Source organism: Puma concolor, chromosome D2 (genome assembly GCF_028749965.1).
Source record: "Puma concolor isolate L17-30 chromosome D2, mPumCon1.1.hap2, whole genome shotgun sequence".
NCBI classification, from domain to species: Eukaryota; Metazoa; Chordata; class Mammalia; order Carnivora; family Felidae; genus Puma; species Puma concolor.
In genome coordinates, this window is record NC_141677.1 from 77,114,445 (window position 1) to 77,133,354 (window position 18,910).

The 18,910-nt window shown below is 39.5% G+C and overlaps 1 protein-coding gene across 4 annotated transcripts in view; it reads left to right on the forward strand.

The window, feature by feature from the left end:
- Positions 1–18,910, forward strand: part of INPP5F (inositol polyphosphate-5-phosphatase F) — a 91,095-nt gene that overhangs the window by 30,004 nt on the left and 42,181 nt on the right. For all 4 annotated transcript variants that reach the window (XM_086681014.1, XM_086681010.1, XM_086681012.1 and 1 more), the window contains exon 3: positions 10,809–10,945. In XM_086681014.1, coding sequence (XP_086537140.1) covers positions 10,809–10,945 — 137 coding nt within the window. The remainder of the gene's footprint in view (positions 1–10,808; positions 10,946–18,910) is intronic.

The following is an 18,910-nucleotide window of genomic DNA, read 5'->3' on the forward strand; positions in this document are numbered from 1 at the left end:
AGAGCCTAATAGGGGGCTTAATCCTATGAATCGTGACCTGAGCTGAAATCAAGGGTCAGATGCTTAATGACTGAGCCACCCAGGTGCCCCTTCCATTCCATTTTCTAGTTATAAGCCGTTTGTTCTTTTTTTTTTTTTTTTTTAACATTTGTTTATTTTTTAAGAGAGCATGAATAGGGAAGGGGCAGAGAGAGAGTCACAGAATCTGAAGCTGGCTCCAGGCCCTGAGCTGTCAGTACAGAGCCCGACATGGGGCTTGAACTCACCAACCACTAGATCGTGACTTGAGCTGAAGTCCGACATTTAACCGACTGAGCCAGCCAGGTGCCCAGCCATTTGTTCTTAAACTCCATTCTCTCTCAGTGATTCATATGGCACTGATATTAAAATTTTTAGCTTTGGCAGAAGGAAAGGATTGTTACATTAAGAGTGACTGTGTGTATGGACCACCTATAAAGGTTCTTTCTATATTTATTTCCCCCTTTAATTCTTTTTGAACTTTTTATCTTATTGAACATTCTGAAGTGATGATAATCAAATTATTGTCAGGCCTAATTGTTTAAGAAAAGAGATTCTTGTTAAATACAGTAAGTTGTCATTTACGTAGATGTGGGCCAGTATCAGCCATCCAGAGCAGAAAATGAAAGTTACTGATTGAATTGAGTTGGTCATAAGTTTGTTATAGCCTGTGGGCTTGGGGTCCCCTCTTGGAGGGGCCAGTTGCCTCCAGCCTTGAGGCATGCTTGTGCCCCCTCTCAACCAGTAATTTATCTTCCTGTTGGTAAACCTGCATCATGAGTAGAAATCCCAGTTATACTTCATGTACTTGTTATACCTAATAGTTAGGAAAATATGTAATAAAGTTTTTAATAAACATAGGAGAATACATCTTTGCACTTTAAGGAAGGTAAGCTATAGTTATGTTGAAAATGTACTTTTATATATAAATTCATTTTGCCCAATGACACTTTATAAGTTTGGCTTTTCTAGTTTTCTAAAACTATTACAGACACAAAAGATTTTATATTTTTATACAGTGTCAGAGATTATTTCATTTTATGGCAGGTCATTATCAGGGACCTAAATTCATCCTAAGCATCATAAGCTGACCTGAATATGTTTCTGATTCCACCATTTGGTATTTTTGAAATGGTGCCTATTAAAAGTGCCTCTTGCCGTAGATGCTCTCTTTGTGAGTCATTGTCAATTTTCTATAAACCCAGACTTGAGGGACCTTTACTAGTCAACAGAGCAGCCAGTCAGGAAACATTGAGTAACTACTATGTATGGAAGATAAACAAATTAATAATTGGCTTTTGAGTTGGTAAGCGAATTAGAAGGCCAATGTCATGTACTCTTAGCTGCTAGGTACCTGATTGAAAGTAACAGTGCTGGTATAGTGGTAGTGTTACTTGCAATTCCACTTACTCGATGTACAATGCTCCCTAAAATGTATTCAGGGATGTATAGTGATCTGTTTCTATTAAGGGGGAGCATTTCTGTTAATGTAGTTAAAAAAAAATAGAAATGGCTTTAAATATAAAACATATTAAATATACTATGGATTCATATCTTTAAAAATTTAAATTCATTTATAAATTTGCATAAAACCTTTATAGAGTCTTGCTCACATTCATATAAAAGTACTAACTGGCCAATTAATAGCTTATGCAGTGGGTATCAATGAAGTAGGTTTTATGCATACATACCACTGAATTTGAATTCCTACCAAAGATTTGTATTTAAAAAAAACAAAAACAAAAACAAACCAAAAACAAACCAAAAACAGGATCCTTCAAATTGGAGCATAATTTATCCTGAGATAAGCCCTTAAGATATCCCAATTATTAGATTCTCTTATAATATATAGTGTGTTAATATATGATGGCTCATTTGAAGAGACTTCATACATTCAAAAAAATGAGATCAAGAGAAACTAGTCAGAGATTCTGTTTCTGACAGCAACAGACTAGCAGTATTTGAAGAGATAATAGCCAAAAATTTTCCAAAACCAATTATGAATACAAGTCACAGCTTTAAGAAGTACTTTGAACCACAAGGGGAAAAGTATAAAGAAAACCACACTTTGGCACCTCAAAATGAAACTGATGAAAACTGAAGACAAAGAAAACACCCTGAAAGCAGACAAAGGAAAAATACACATTAAATTTAAAGGCATGCAGTGAGCCTTGATAGAAACAATGGAAGCCAAAAGACGACAGAATGATGTCTTCAAAGTGCCTGTCTAGAATTTTGTACCTTCAAAAGTTAAGGAAAATAAAGACATTTTGAGACAAACGGAAACTGAGAGAATTTGTCACCAGCAGGATCTGCTAACAAGAAATACTAGAGTTCTTCAGGCAAAAGGTAAATGACTAGATGGAGCATGGAGATGTGGGAAGGGATCTCTATCCCTTCTATCTCTGTCTACAGGAGATGTAAATATGTTGGCAAATTTAAAGGAATTTGACTTTATATGGAGTTTAAAATAAGATAGAATTAAAATACACAACAGTAGAAATGATAAGGAATTGAAAGGAATTGGTGTTCTAAGGTCCTTTCCCCTGTCCAGGAACTAGTAAAACTAGTGTAAAAAAAAAAAAAGAAAAGAAAAGAAAAAAGGCTTTTGTAGGTCAGGTTCATGTTTTCATCTCCTACAATATAATCACTAACAAAATAATAGAAGATTGTAAAATGTGAATAAAGGGGGAAATAGAACAGCAATAATTTTAAAAATCCCCCCAAAGGCAAGAAAAGTACATAGAACAGATAGGACAAAAAATAAGATGGTAGATTGATTTCTAAATACATCAATAATTACATATGAATGGATTTAAACTCCATTAAAGCACAAAGCTTTCGTACTGGAAGAACAGTCAAATCCGTCTACAAGCTGCTCTCAAGGCAAGTACCTTAGGTATGTGTATACAGAATGGTTGAAAGTAAAAGGGTAGAAAAAATCACGCAAATGCTAACCTCCTGAAAGCTGATGTGCAGTATACTAATATCAAAGCACACTTAAAAACATTTTTTTAAGGTGTATTTTTGAGAGAGAGAGTGCGGGCAGGAGGGGGGCAGAGAGAGAGGGAGACACAGAATTCGAAGCAGGCTCCAGGCTCTGAGCTGTCAGCACAGAGCCCGACGCGGGCTCGAACCCACAAACTGTGAGATCATGACCTGAGCCAAAGTCGGACGCTTAACCGACTGAACCACCCAGGTGCTCCTAATATCAAAGCACACTTTAAGGCAAGAAGCATAGAATGATATACATTTCGATAATACCAAAAGATTTAAGTCACCAGAAAGGTATAACAATTTTAAATTGGTATGCACCTAAACATAACTTCAAAATCTATAGAGCAGTGAGTCATTTAACTTAAATTGGTTCAGACTGTCAATTTGAAACGACAGAGAATCATGTAAGTATATCAGTTTGATACAGAAGAAAGGAAAGGTGAGCCAACTCTAATCTCCTTTCCTAATTCTCGTTTTCCTTCTTCACCAGTGTGTCTCCATCTTCCAATATATGTTGTGGGAACGCAGACCCCTCCCTGAGATACCATCTGTAGAACCCCTTCAAGAACTGAAATATTTGTATTCGAATATTCTATGACAAATAACTTAGGAGTATATAATACCCATCTGCCTTTGGGTTAGTTTTTATTTGCATGTGGGTGTAGTCATGGACTCTGCCGTGCTGGGCCCTCCATTTACACAGGACTCTGTTAAGACAGCTTGTGCTCATTGCTTCGCATTTCCTACCTTCTCCTCTGAGAGGTGGACCCAGGAGAGGTGCAGGGTTGCTTTGTCCTCAGGAATATAGTCTACTCTTTGCGAGCAAGCTAAAGGAGGTAAATGTGTGAGAGTCAACAGCAGACTTCTCTTTTTATTTTTGCCTTTGGTCATAACGAATGGTTGGAGAGAGATACAGAGAGAGTAGAAAGTGTCCAAAAGAGCAGTGAAAACAGAACCTCCAAAACAAACTGTGGTTGTATGCTATGAAAAAACAACTATGGTTGTATGCTAAGTAAGTAAGTAAGTAAATAAGTAAGCAAATAAAGTCTTAAAAATTCCTACCCTACTGAACCAGTTCAAATTAGAACCAGTCTTGGAAAAGGTGAGCCAGAAGAAAAGAAAATAGGAAAAGCAAAATCTTTTTCACACAAATATTTCATTCACTTCAATTGTCTGGCACATATGAATATGTACTGCATGTGCATTTCTTTGAGGAGTTCTTTTAATTGAATCTCATGTAAACCATTTGCCAGATGAACCAACTCCCCCCACTGCCTCTCTGTAAAGCCTGTTGGTGGATATGCTGGATGCTCTGAAGGCTGAAAGCTGCTGGCTGGTAGGGGACTGTGCAGGAAGCTCGCTCTCTCCTGGTGGATCATGGATGGTGCTTGTTCCCAAACCTGTTTATATCTGTTAAACTCGTTATTGTAATTATGTGATTAAATATTAAGCCCATCAACTCAAAGTGCAAAAGGAAGACTAATGGTTTCTAGGAAAGCTGAACTGAATACTCTGGAAATACTTAGATAAAGCTGTGTTGCGCTATAAAGAAAAAGAATAAGGGGCGTCTGGGTGGCTCAGTTGGTTAAGCGTCCGACTTCAGCTCAGGTCATGATCTCATGTTCCTGAGTTCGAGCACCACGTCGGGCTCTGTGCTGACAGCTCGGAGCCTGGAGCCTGCTTCGGATTCTGTGTCCCCCTCTCTCTCTCTGCCCCTCTCCTTCTTGCACTCTGTCTCTCTCTCTCTCACAAATAAACATTAAAAATTTAAAAAAAAAGAAAGAAAAAGAATAAATAGCAACACTGAATACCCATCAGTAGCTCATTCTCAAAGAAAAATTCTAGGTAAATCAATATACATTTGAATGTTTCATATGAAGACTAAAATTAAGGGCTCCTGGGTGGCTCAGTTGGTTGAGTGTCTGACTCTTAATTTTGGCTAGGTCATGATCTCGTGGTTTGTGGGGTCGGGCCCCTCACTAGGCTCTGCACTGGCAGCGTGGAGCTTGCTTGGGATTCTCTCTCTCCCCCTTCCCCCTTGCATGCAGGTGTGTGCTCACACATGCGCTCTCTCAAAATAAACATTAAAAAAATAGTCTTTTTTTATATGTCATCTTTAAGCTTTCAAGTAAGATTAAAAGGACTAATGCCAGGGGTGCCTGGGTGGCTCAGTCGGTTGAGCATCTGACTTCGGCTCAGGTCATGATCATGAGTTCAAGCCCTGCGTCGAGCTCTGTGCTGACAGCTCAGAGCCTGGAGCCTGCTTCGGATTCTGTGTCTCCCTCTCTCTCTGCCCCTCCCCCCGCTCATGCTCTGTCTCTCTCAAAAATAAACATTCAAAAAAAAAATTTTTTTTTAAATAAAAAGTAAGTAAAAGGACTAGTGCCAAGCATAGTAACTAATTGTTCTCCTGAAGTGGGGTTTGGATTTGATATAAAGAATATCTGTGGAAGGGGGAATGATGATCAAAAGGAAGTTTAGTTTTATCTGTTAACATTTACATTTTTTTAATGTTTTTTTGAAGGAGAGAGAGAGCAGGGGAGGGGCAGAGCGAGAAGGAGACACAGAATCCAAAGCAGGCTCCAGGCTTTGTGCTTGAACTCAGGAACTGTGAGATCATGACCTGAGCCTAAGTCGGACACTTAACCGACTGAGCCACCCAGATGCCCCAACATTTACATTTTTAAGCAAATGAATGTGTTTATATATTCTTCATAAAATTAACATTAACAAAAAAGGATTGCTGGCCACTCATCGTTGGATCACATGCTTATCATTATGTTGGTAGGATGGGTACCATGTCGAGAAACATGTAGATGGAATACTTCCCAGAGGTGAGGTCATGAGTGTCTGTAAAAACATTTTCTGAAATTGGATAAAAAAATTTTTTTGATGAAAATCTTTATTCCACAATTGTTTTTACCCCTTTAAGTGAGTCAGTTATTGTATAGAGCAAACAACTGAATCTTTTCCAGTACTATTGTTTTAGCTTGCCCTACTGGTCATCCTTTTCAAGATAATTATTTCCTAATCCATTTTCTTATCTTGCTGGGGAAGTCAGAGTTCCTGGTCTGTCTCTTCCTGGAGGAGCCAGGGTTACAAAACTGACTATTTCTCCCATTGTAATATGTTAAAAAAAGGTGAAAGAGTATCTTTACGCCGAAGTTACCTTTGACTTGGTTGCACTGCACATCCACACCTCAATGTGGCAGCTTTCATTGAGCCACACTTTTTTTTCCCTGGTGGATGATGATATAAATTAATATCATTGGTGCTTTTAAAAATTTAATTATAGAATTTTGCCTGATGCATACTGGGACTGCCAAACACTAGTGACTGGATGCTTCTACATTTTTCTTAAACTATAAAACATATTTTTGGATCATTTAACCCTGTTCCTAACATGTTCATTCTTGCCAGACTTTCAGGCTTACAGGGTTGTTATGTGCGGTTTCACCTAAAGCAAAATAATTATAGAAATGAAGTTTATTATTTTCCATGAGGTTTTTGTTTGTTTTGTTTTCTAGAGTCAGTGATTTTTGTCTGGAGATAGCTCTGTGTCCAATTCAAAATTTTCATTTTCTTTCCATTGTGATAATTTTAATTGTTTTGTTTTGTTTTTTCAACACTAGTGAAAACTGGTAGCTGTTTGGAGTGATGTTGATGTAATTCAAGAATTAATAGGCTGTCCTAGTTTTACCTTTGTCTTAGGCAGAAAATACACTTTTTGGTTTTTTATTCTCTGCTTTGCTAGGTAAGACTCCTAACAAGTTCTTTTCTCTTTTTTAGAAGGAACTTTAAAAAAAAATTGAGGAGCTGCCTGGGTGGCTCAGTCAGTTAAGCATCCGACTCTTGATTTTGTCTCAGGTGATCATCTCATGTCTCATGATTTTGAGCCCTGCACTGGGCTCTGTGCTGACAGCATGGAGCCTCCTTGGGATTTTCTCTCTCCCTCTCTGTCTCTGTCCCTCCCCTGCTCACCCTCTCTCCCTCTCCCTCTCCAAATATTAAAAAAAATTTTTTAAATAAAAAAGTAAAAAAAAAAATTGAGATGTAATCCACATGCTGTAAAATTCACCCCTTTGAAAGTGTACAATTCAGTGGTTTTTAATACATTCTCAGAGTTGTACAATCATCACCACTAATTCCAAAATATTTTCATCATCCCAATTTCCTTAGATTATAACTAGTAGAAATCTATTCCCCTATTAATTTTACTTTCCATGTTTTCTTTTAATTTTTATTAGTTTTTTTAGGCTTATTTATTTCTTTTGAGAGAGAGAGAGCATGAGCAGGGGAGGGGTAAAGAGAGGGAGAGAGAGAATCCCAAGTGGGCTCAGCATGGAACCCGATGCGGGGCTTGATCTCAAGAACTGTGAGATCATGACCTGACTGGAAATCAAGAGTCTGACACCTAATCTACTGAGCCACTCAGGCACCCCTCATGTTTTCTTTTTGATGCAGTTTGTAGATTGGTTGGAAGTTAACTATAAAAAAGCCTTTTTTAAATCCATGGTTCGCACACTTCCAGCTGCTAAATTATTTCAAAGCCGATTCCAGATGCCCTGTTTATCCACCAATGCTTCAGTATGTGTTTCAGCACCGTTTAATGACCTACACGCTCTCCCCCGCTTTATCATCATGTACCAGGTGTTCATATTCTACGGGTCTGTGTCTGTCTGCTCTTTTCTCTTCCAGTGTTCATTTGGCCATTCCTATACCACTACCCCATTGTTTTATTTACCTGCTTTATAGTATGTTTTGCTATCTGGTAAACGTTAGCTCTTAGTAACAATAACATGAATCATAAAGATTATTTAATCCTCGTAGCTATTCTCTGTAGCAGGCAGTTTTATCCCACTGTACAAATAAGAAAACCAGGAAGTCAGCTAAGTATTGTGCTGCTAGGTACCCAATAAATAAGTGGTGAGCTAAAATTCCAGTCTGAGTTCTGACCTCAAAGTCCAGCCTACTACAGATTTTCTCTGTTGTTTGATCACTTACATTATACTTTTTCAGATTTATTCTTCATTATAACTCCCCAAACATATTGAACTTCAGTCCATAATATATATATTTTTATTTTTATTTTTTATTTTTTTTTTTTTTTAAATTTTTTTTTTTTCAACGTCCATCCATTCTTGGGACAGAGAGAGACAGAGCATGAACGGGGGAGGGGCAGAGAGAGGGAGACACAGAATCGGAAACAGGCTCCAGGCTCCGAGCCATCAGCCCAGAGCCCGACGCGGGGCTCGAACTCACGGACCGCGAGATCGTGACCTGGCTGAAGTCGGACGCCCAACCGACTGCGCCACCCAGGCGCCCCCATAATATATATATTTTTAAAGAACACCTTTTTTCATATTTTTTTTTTCTGTAGAACTAGCTAACTAAACTCTAAAAGTATGCATATTTTATTTTAAAATGTGTTTGGGTTTGGAAGTTGTATTTCAGTATTGGCAGGATCAGTATTTTTATGAAAGAAAAAAATGATGCGTTTTGGTTTCCCAAGTGAGTTTATGCATGGAGCAAAACCTCTGTTTGAAGGTTAATAGTTTTATATGTTGGCACTATGCCATAAGGTGGTTTATTGGAAAGATATTTATTACATTTGATTATGCATATTGTGTTTTTCATTGCTGTTATTTATTAAAACCATAATTTGCAGTGTTAATATGAAATGTATCCAAAATCAACTCCAGCTAGAAGGCATAAGCTAGGGAAAGGACTTCCTAGTGTTGGCTGCCTGGTCAACTGCCAGCACTCTAACAGAAATTATTCCTGTGAGGTTAGGAGTCCTATAGTAAGGATTTTGTTTTATTCAACAAAATACTGTATTGACATTCAACAGTATATTGTTTGTTGCTAACTCCTACCTTTCTGAAGAACAAGTGTTATGTGCTTTATTTATTATGTGTTAGGTTTATTATATGATAGGTGCTTGATAACTTTGATCCATGCCTAAAATACTCCGTAGCCCGTGGTAGGTCCCTGCTTAATGTTTAATGATAATGAATAATGAAATGGCCTGTAAAAGCCTTGAAACTTTGGAGTAAATTTCCATCCTACTTTATAAAGAATTATGAAACTCTTCCAAACTCTTGCATCTATGAGATGCCTTAAGCACATTTTCAAAGCACAGTCCCTAGAATGTGAGTTGATTGATATTTGGGGGAAATTGAAATACTATATATCTCTTTTAAGAACATTTTTTATATGGTGAATATATATCCATCATGTTGCTTTTCCACAAGAAATTACTGAAACACTATTTTGATTATTTTTATTTTTGGTGTTAATTAGGGAGTACTTTTTTTAAGGGTGTCTGTAACCTCATGAACTGAAGAATAGCATTTGCATGCCGTCTTTTCTGGACCATTTCTCATTTAATTAAAAATCTTTAAAAAAAATAAATAAAAATCTTGTGAGAAATAAAAAATTTGGATTGGAAAGATCATTGTTGGGCCCTTGGGTGTTTTCTTTCCTTCTTTCTTGTACTTAAAGATTCCTTTAGTTTGTTTTACCATCTCCCTCCCCTCTCACCCCACCCGTTCGTCTCAGTATATTATTTGCTTGGTCCTAGTGTGCGCATAAAGTGGTTTTGGAATCACTAACTCACGCCCTTCCAACAAATTCACTAACCAGAGTACGGTATTATATATAGTTCTTTTTGTCTTTATCCTTAAAAAATAATGTTTTCCAGAGTTATTTAGGTGAGTTTTTTCTAACCATGTGGTTACATTTTCCATTTGTATTAGAGTTAAGTTGCTGTTTGCATTTAGTTTTTAGTCTTGCCCCCACTCCCCATTCTGGTTGAAAGCAACTATTTCCTTATTTTTGAGGAGATGTGAAATATCACCGTAGTCCTAAGAGTCAGAACTATACAAAAGGGTATACTCAGAGAACTGTCATTTCCCCTGATCCCTTTTATCTCCATTTCCCCCCTTTTGCATCATATTTCTGCCTACTACTCTCTGTAGGTAACCAGTCTCATTAATTTCTAATTTCTCTTTTATTTTTGTGTGTAACTCAGCAGTGTGTGTGTTTTTTCTCATATCTTCCATAAAAGGTGGCACACTAGATACTCTTTTGTACTTTGATTTGATAATAAGTCATCTATGACTTCATTATATCCTTGTTCTATAAGTATCTCTAGTTTATCCATGTAATATATCCAGGAATCGTTTCTTGTCAGTTCCTAGAACATGCCTAATGTCTTTTCTACAGCTTCATAGTATTCCACTGAGAGGATGTGTCCCAGTTTATTCAACCACTGTCCTATGTCTGGACAGCTAAATTGTTTCTAGTATTTTGCAATTACAAACCGCTGCAATGAATAGACTTGAGTTTACCTACTTTTGGGCTGGCTGCATATCTTTGGGTGAACTCACAAGAGTGGGATTGCTAGGTTTAAGGTAAGTGCATATGTTTTATTGTTAGGTATCACTAAATTTCCCTCCAGAAAAGTTTTGCCTGTTTGTATTCCCACCAGCACTGTATGATGGTGCCTGTGTCCCCACAGCCTTGCCAGTGAATGTGCTGTCATACCTTTTATTTTCCCCAATCCGATAGGTAAATGTGGCATCACTACATTTTAATTTACATCTCTCTAATTATGAGTGAGGCGGACCATCTTTTCCCATATTCAGGGCCATCTTTATATCTTTGTCGTGTGCTTTACTTTGAAGGGTTATATTTAATGTATATTGTGGTGTTAGATTATTCGTCTTCAGCTTGCTAGGATAGTAGCATTTTACAGATACCAGACGTTAGTGTGACTTTTTCTCTTTCAGATCTTCCATGGTGGCTTATTTTAATTCGGCAGAAAGCGTTGGTGGGCAAACTTCCAGGAGACCATGAGGTCTGTAAAGTTACCAAAATTGCTGTGCTGTCGCTTTCTGAAATGGAGCCTCAGGATCTTGAGTTAGAGGTAAGGTGGAAGTCTCAGGAAATTTTATGGAAGCTTGATGTAAATATAACAACAAATAGGATTTGGTTTAATAGTCCAAAATCGTAATTTTAGAACTGGATAATATTTTTAAAAGTAACTTAATCCTGTGGTTTTCAAACTTCACTTCAGTAGTGGAAACTTTCAAAATCTGAAATCCAGTGTATAAAATGCATAAAGGCAGAGGTGGTGATACAGGGGAGGGGATCCTTGGGACCCTGCCCACCTGGCCTTTACTGGAAAGCCATTTTCTGCTTCCAGGGAACCCAGAACTCTGCACAGTACAGTTTAAAAACTCCTGATTTGGGAGAGAGTGGAGTTAGTCAAGAAGGTGATGAGATTTAACTTATTCTGCATCCTTTTTTATCTGTATTTTTTGAAATTTTTTTAAACATATATTTGTTTTTGTAATTAAAAAAATTTTTTTTCTTAAAGAAAGAAACCACTGATCTAGTACAATCTTTTAATTTTTCAAAAGGAAACCAAGCCTACAATAGAGGGACTCAAGGCCAAAATAATGAGATTTCCCAGGGCCAGTATTTTTTTTTTTTTTTTCACCAACTGTACCACCAGTAGGTAGAAGTAGCCCACGAGAGCGTTTGTGTCATGTTTGCAGTTGGTGCAGGGATGTGGCCTCTAGGGATGTCCTCACTCTGCCCTGGTCCTGGGGTGTCCTCATCACTATGTGATATGTGAGGCCCTGAAGGTTGAGTGGCTTATCCTATCTGATGCCTCAGAGCACCCTATAAGGTGAGCACTGTTGGATCCACGCTATACAGATGAAGGAAGGAGACTTGGCAAGAGTTAAGTCACAGCTGGCACATCATGGGGACTGGGCCTGGATTCAGGCCATCTGGTCCTGTATCACTCCGCTGAGCTGCCTCCCTAGTACCTAAACAGCAGGTAACAGGTACCAGAGCACCCACTATCCCACAGTTCAATACATGTTTTTCTGGGCTGGTCTCCTGGGGAGGAAATTTGGGGACAGGGTTAAATTGTTTAGAAAAATAAGTAAAAATACGGTTATTTTTATGTTTCAGATTGTACTGGAAGTTTGACGATCTAATTTTTAGAAACCAGCATTAAATTGAATTTAAGAGGACCCTGATATTTTATTTATTATGGGAATCAAAAAAGATTAGAGTATTTCTTACTCCCCTTTATTGGTTCCAGTGCTAGAACATTAATCATTATTGCTGATCTAGAGACAAATAACTTAGGTAGCAGTTAAGCCTATTAAAAGCAGGTCTTGGCAGTTTTTGTTTGCATTTTATCGTAGGGAAGGGCAGCCAGACTAGCAAAAACTCAGTTAGTTTACTAAACCAATAAATGTGTCATCAGTGTCTTTGGATGGCTTTGCTGACAAATTGGAAGATCAGCATGACTTTTCTGTCACCAACCTTTGCCTTGAGGGGGAGCACTGGCGTTCTGGTTTAAGCACTAAGCTAGGGACCCTGGTAGTTAGATTTAGAGTAGGGGACCAGCTTGTCTGGCACTTTATCCACCTGTCAGTCATTGGTCTGCACATTTGCACTCCCCACTCTGGGAAATGTACGGTCACTCCTCATCCAGAGAAGCCTGGGACCCTTGTTGGATTTTTCAGGGAAGTTTTCTGACACCCTTTTGCTCCCTAATCTGTAATATTCTTGAGATTCGTAGCTGGCTATTGTAAAAATGGTGGGGGGGGGGGGGCAAGCAAATGACATTTATGTGGAATTTTTAAACACAGAAATGTGAATATTATGAAAACTTTGAGATTTTCATTCTTCACATTTTTCCTTTTTTCTCTCTTGATATTCTCAAGTAAAACAGATTATCTTTAAATAAAATGAAAATGAGATTTACCCCCAACATAAGAGAGTTGAATGTTTTTACAGCACTATTGGACCATATTAACTATAGCACTTATGGGCATTAAGGGTGTGGTCCATGTTAAGAGCTGAAAATATGTAATGATCCCTGTTAATTGGGGGTAAACATGACATAGGGAAAATATTTCCAGATCTTATTTTCATGAGTAGTTTGGCACACCTTTCTCTGAGGAGATTATCATTTTAGAAATTTGCACTTAAGCCTTTCCCCCTTTTTTAGGAGAGCTTTTCAACAGTGAAAAACAGGAGGAAAGGGCAAAGAACAGCTATTTTGGAAATCATGAATTGCTTGCTTATTTTCCAACACGTTAATTTAAATCTTTGGGATCTTTATTCCAATTGCCATATAAATCCATTTAAAGGGAGCTTTTAGAAGCTTAGCAATCATTGTTATTTGTTTTGATTTCATAGTAAATTGTATGTAATGAGAAGGGAAAAAAGCCCACTACTTAGAAATAATCATTGTCCATATTTTAGTGAGTCTTAATGGTTATTTCCATTGCCCCAAGCTTTTGAAGGAACAACATTACTTTGAAATTTTTAGACTAGTTTTTGGTTTTTTGCATTTTTACATATTTTTTTCCTACTTAACTCCTGTTATTTTTCATAAACATACATATTTTTAAAACCAGTTCTTATGTTTCTTTCTACCTCTTTCTAATTTGGATGTCTGTGTATTGCTTTCAGTGCCCTCGTCCTTCCCAGCAGGGCCCTTGGACTCTTTCGTGCGGTCACTTCTCAGACTTGCTGGGGCCTCGTCTGTGTTCTGTAATTAGAGCAGAAGCAGTCTTATTCCAGACTCTGGAATTTAATAGATTTTCTAGTTTTCTGCCTTGGTTGCCCTTTCACCTCAAGTATTAGGCTTGTTTGCCAATTAAAAAAAAAAAAAATTCACGTACTATACAGTTCACCCATTTACAGCATATAATTCAGTGGCTTTCAATATATTCAGAATTTTGTGACCATTACCACAATCGACGTTAGAACATATTCATTATGTATGTTCTCCATGAAGATACCCTGTGCTCATTAGCAGTCACTCCTCATTTTTCTCCAAACCCCAGCTCCCTCAGTCCTAGGCAACCACTGATCTACTGTCTAAATTTGCCTATTCTGAACATTTCTTTTAAATAGAATCATATGATATTCGGCCTTTTGTTTTTGTTTTTTAATATTTTTAAAATACTTTTTAATGTTTATTTATTTATTTTGAGGGAGTGGGGAGGGACATAGAGAGCGAGAGAGAGAATTCCAGGCAGGCTCTTTGCTGTCAGTGCAGAGCCTGATGTAGGGCTCGATGTCACGAACTGTGAGATCATGACCTGAGCTGAAATCAAGAGTCCGACGCTTAACCAACTGAGCCACCCAGGAGACCCTATATGTGGCCTTTTGTGACTGGCTTCTTTTTACTTAGTGCAGTGTTTGTGCATAACCATTGTTCGTATCTCAGTACTTAATTCCTTTTCATTCCACTGTGTGGATATATCACATTTATCCATTCACCAGTTGATGGATATTTGGGTTGCTTTCACTGTTTGGCTGTTAGGAGTAGTTCTGTGAACATTTGTGCACAAGTTTTTGGTGGACACTTTTCGTTTCTCTTGGGCATGGCCTAGGACTGGAATTGCTGGGTCATACGGAAACTCTGTGTTCAACCTTTTGAGGAAGCACCAGACTGTTGTTCAGAGCAGTATGCCATTTTAAAACATCTATCCAAGAGTGTGAAGAATCTGTGGGGTTCAGTAGATAACATCGATGTTCTTGCTTTTGAAAAAACATCCTTTGAAGTTTTATAGCCTTCTGTCCCATGTCTGCATATCTTATTTGCTGTATCTCATTGCCTTAATAGATAACTGCAACATTTTCCATATTTGGTTTCCCACTAGACATCTTTAAAATTTTAGCTCCAGATGGACACAGATACCAACTTTGAAAGTAAAATCATTCGTTTTCCTTTTCTTAAATAGCAGCATCAACATCAGCCCTTAATCTTGGTTGTGAGACGTAAGTTGCTAGAGTAATACAAGAAGTAGCGGAGCACCCTGGGGCCTCTGGTGGTGGTTTTCTTTTTGAGATCGTGTGGATCAAAGCTGTGATAAGGGCCCAAGCACATACTGCGCACAACTGGCTGGGCCTCTGGAAAAGGGAAGGTGATCCCACTGTCAATGCTGAATGTTGTAATCCCAAGAGCTCTGTCTAAACAAAGCATCTTAGGACTGGACAGGATCCCAAGAGGTTATTTTCTCTATCCTTGTTTTTCAGAAGGACTAAATTTAACCTTTTTAGGATCAAGGAACGCACAGTTGTGATGAGCACCAGGTGGTGATAATAAAAACTTAAAAATAAATGGTAGCCTGCATTTAAAAAAAATAAACGTAACCCTTTAAAAAAAAATTTAGCCCTTTTAAAAACAATTGTGGTCTATACTTTTCTAACGGTAACTACGTGGAAGATTCTAAAATACTTATGGAATTGTTAAAGTAAATCTAAATCTCTATTTTTATTTTTTTAAGTTTATTTTGAGAGAGCGAGCGAGCATGAGCCAGGGAGGGGCAGAGAGAGAGAGAGGGAGAGAATCCCAAGCAGGCTCCGTGCTGTCAGTGTGGAGCCTGAAGCAGGGCTCCATCCCACGAACCGTGAGACCATGATCTGAGCTGAAATCTGGAGTTGGATGCCTAACTGACTAAGACACCCAGGTGCCCCTAAATCTCTATTTAGAAAAATTGGTTTTAAGAGACAGAAATCGACTTCCAGGTAAGATGGTATCCTGCGTTTGTGCCTTGCTTATACAGATCACAATCCTTATCTGAGAACTTTGGGGCCATATTTGTGTTAGAATTCAGGATTTTGAGAGTTTTCAAAAGGCTATTCCATGCATTCCATACGTATCCAGTGAGTCTGGGGCATTACCCCATAATATAATACATTAATATTTCCTAAAGAATCGTATGAATATTCATACTAGGATGACTTTCAATAGCCTTCTATCAGTTCAGGGCATATTTGGCAATTAAATGAGTTTGTAACAAATTTAAAAAAATTAACTTGCAGGTTTCATTGATTTTTTTTTTTTTTTTTTGGAGTTGTGGATAATGAAGTTAAGGGATATTGGGATTAGGCTCTATTCCAAGCCCAGGAAGGGGATAGGTTTTTTTTTTTTTTAAAAAAAAAGAAAGAAAAAGGAAAACAAAGACATGGCCAGGCCTAGAGAGGAGAAGCATCTTCATGGACCATAAATGGACATTAGGTCGAACTGAGGCTATAGGCCTCCTTGGTTCGGGGTCCAGAATCAGGCAGTGGGAGGTGGAGATTTGGCATCTGCACAGTAAAGGGAACTAAAAGGACTACAGGAGAGATGGGGCCTGGAACCGTGCTCAGTGCTGGAGCCCAACTTGCTACCTTGTGAGAGGAGGCTTGTTAGGTTGTCTGCTCTATGTGGGATAATTATGTATAAAGAATTCTCCTGTTTAGCCAGTAGCCCCTGCCTTGAGAAATACTGATCTGGGCAAAAGGTAAGGATCTGAATTAACATAATGGCAATCAGCATGAAGTAGCTGGGATCGATAGGAGAGACGCTAGGGAAGAATAATGGAAGATGGCCACCCAGGGGTCCATCTCTTGTGTAAGGGATCCAGTAGATAGTGTAGTCAATGACCTACGGCAACCAGAGGAAGAACAAGATTTGGGAAACAAACTTTGATCAGTTTTGGAAATGCTGAATTTGAGGGACTAGGGTGTCAGTAGCTGGGAGATGTTATATTTTTGGGTCATGAACTCAGCACAAGAGTGGCATTAGAAATGTGTAGTTAAACATAGCAGTAGTTCAAATGAGGAGAGAGGATGACATTTTCTAGAATTCATGAAGAAGGGGAAGAGAGCTAAGGGCAGAATGTTGGGACATACCACCGTCTTTAGGGACAGAAAGAGATGCCAACAAAGAAGACTAAGCAGGAGAAGTTAGAGGTGGGGGCAGAGCCCAGAGTCATGGGAACCAGAGGGAGAGATCACAGGGGTGAGTGTTAGCGTCATGTTCTTAGAGATAAAGTTTGTCCTCTCCATACTTGAGGAGGCCCTTATTTTACTCTGCCTGAGCAGTCCCATTGGGCTTTTACTCTCTGACCCATGCCTACCAGACCACAGTCCTCACAATTCAAGTGACCATGACACCATTTTTACCCTGCTACCTCAGAGGAGATTCTAGGGTTAAGGAATGGATTAAAAGATAATGTTCTGGTAAATTCTAACAGTGTTAAAAGATGGTAGCAAAGGGGCTCTTAGAGGCTGGAACAGATAAGAGAGGAGGAAATGAAGGAAAGGTCCTGGTCCTAGAAGGGACACAGCAGGAAACTAGCCTTGCAGAGGAGAGGGTCTCCGCTCCTTCTGAGAGTGAGGAATGTGTGGGTGCAGACACGGTCTGACTTTAGAGTAGTTGGGTCTTACGCATCTGCTTTCTACTTTCCTGGGAGAAATTTTGCTGGCTTGAGTACTGTTCAGGAATAACTGTGTCTGACAAATGCCTAATACCCTGTTTTGGAAATAAAAATCGTGATAGTCCCTAACTAGGTTTGGGCATGTTTTCAATTTTTTTGAGAGTGTCATTAATATGACTAGATAATTACTAACATTCTGTATAAAAATTGCTAACCAACAGTTGCTCAGTGTTGCAAGCAGAGGAGGCAGCAGGGGTCTAACGGGAGAGCCTCTTTTTAAAACCAGTTCTCTGCTACCCCAGTGATTCTGCACCAATGCAGGTGGGGGCGTGGGGGGGTGAGGTATATTCTTGGAATAAGGGCAGTGACAGTTTTCCCGGGACTACTTCGATGCCTGCCCCGTGTATGAACCTGGAGTTTACCATTTGTATTTTAGCATCAGCGCTCATTCAGTCACGTAACAAATATTGTGACCTCCTGTGCCGGGGACTATGCGGCACTAGAGATACAGGAGGCTAAAAACCAAACACCTCTGCCGTTATGAGCTTCCGTTACAGGTAGCAAACGTCAGCATAATGATTATTATGCAGTATGTTGAGAAGTAATAAATGCTATGGGAAATAAAAGTCGGGCACAGGAAGGGCGGTGGGCGGAGTGGTCAGGAGTGGAGATTGTGGTGAGAGGTCTGGGGAGAAGGGTGTTGGGCAGAGAGGACAGCTAGAATGGAATCCCGAGGCGGAAGCATTCCTGACGTGTTGAGGAGCAAGAAGGCCAGTGTGGATGGAGTGGAGTAAACAAGGGGAGGAAAGTGGGAGGTGAAGGCAGTGGAGGGAAGGTAAGAGTCTAGTTTTGGACACGTTGAATTTCAGATGCCCGGTGGCAATTCAGAAGGGAATGTTGGGATTTGAGAGTCTAGAATCTGGGGAGAGAGCTGGACTGGAAATACCCATTTGGGAAGGAGGAGTTGGCATATGGGTGGTATCTGAAGCCACGACGCTGGGTGAAATCACGAAGGGACTGAATTTAGATAGAGAAGGGGGTCAAGAGCTGAGCCTTGTGGTGCCCAAGACATTGAGTCAAAAGGTCAGAAAGGAACCAGCAGAAGAAATAAAGAAGGAACAACCGGTGAAAGCCAAGTGCAGACAGTGCATGACAGATGGCATGATGTGATGACAGAGCGTGACCAACTGTGTCAGATGCCACCGAGAGGTTAAGATGAGTCCGCCTCTGGGCTTAGCAAAGTGGAGGTCATTGGTCGCACTGAAGATAGCAGTTTACGTAGAGTAGTGGGGGGCTGAAGCCTGACTGGAGTGGGCCCGGGAGAGGAGGGGATGCCATGGGCTGGAGGCAGTGAGGAGTACAAGAACAGGGCACTGGCTAGCAGAAGAAGAGGCGTCAAGTGAAGGTGTTTGAGGAAAGATCTATCGGTATGTTTCTATGCTGATGGGAGTGCCGCACGCAAGGAGGGGAGGAGGAGAGAGCCCCCGGAGCGGTGTGTACTTGCTTAGCTCTCCTCTCCTTCCCTGTCAGCTTCAGAGCCTGGTAGTTTTGCTTACTCTCTGGGAAATCGTCAGCTCAGTTTCCGCAGGACAGCCGTGAGCGACTTCATCTTCGGGTCCCCTGTGTTCATAAGCGGAGCAGGAGCA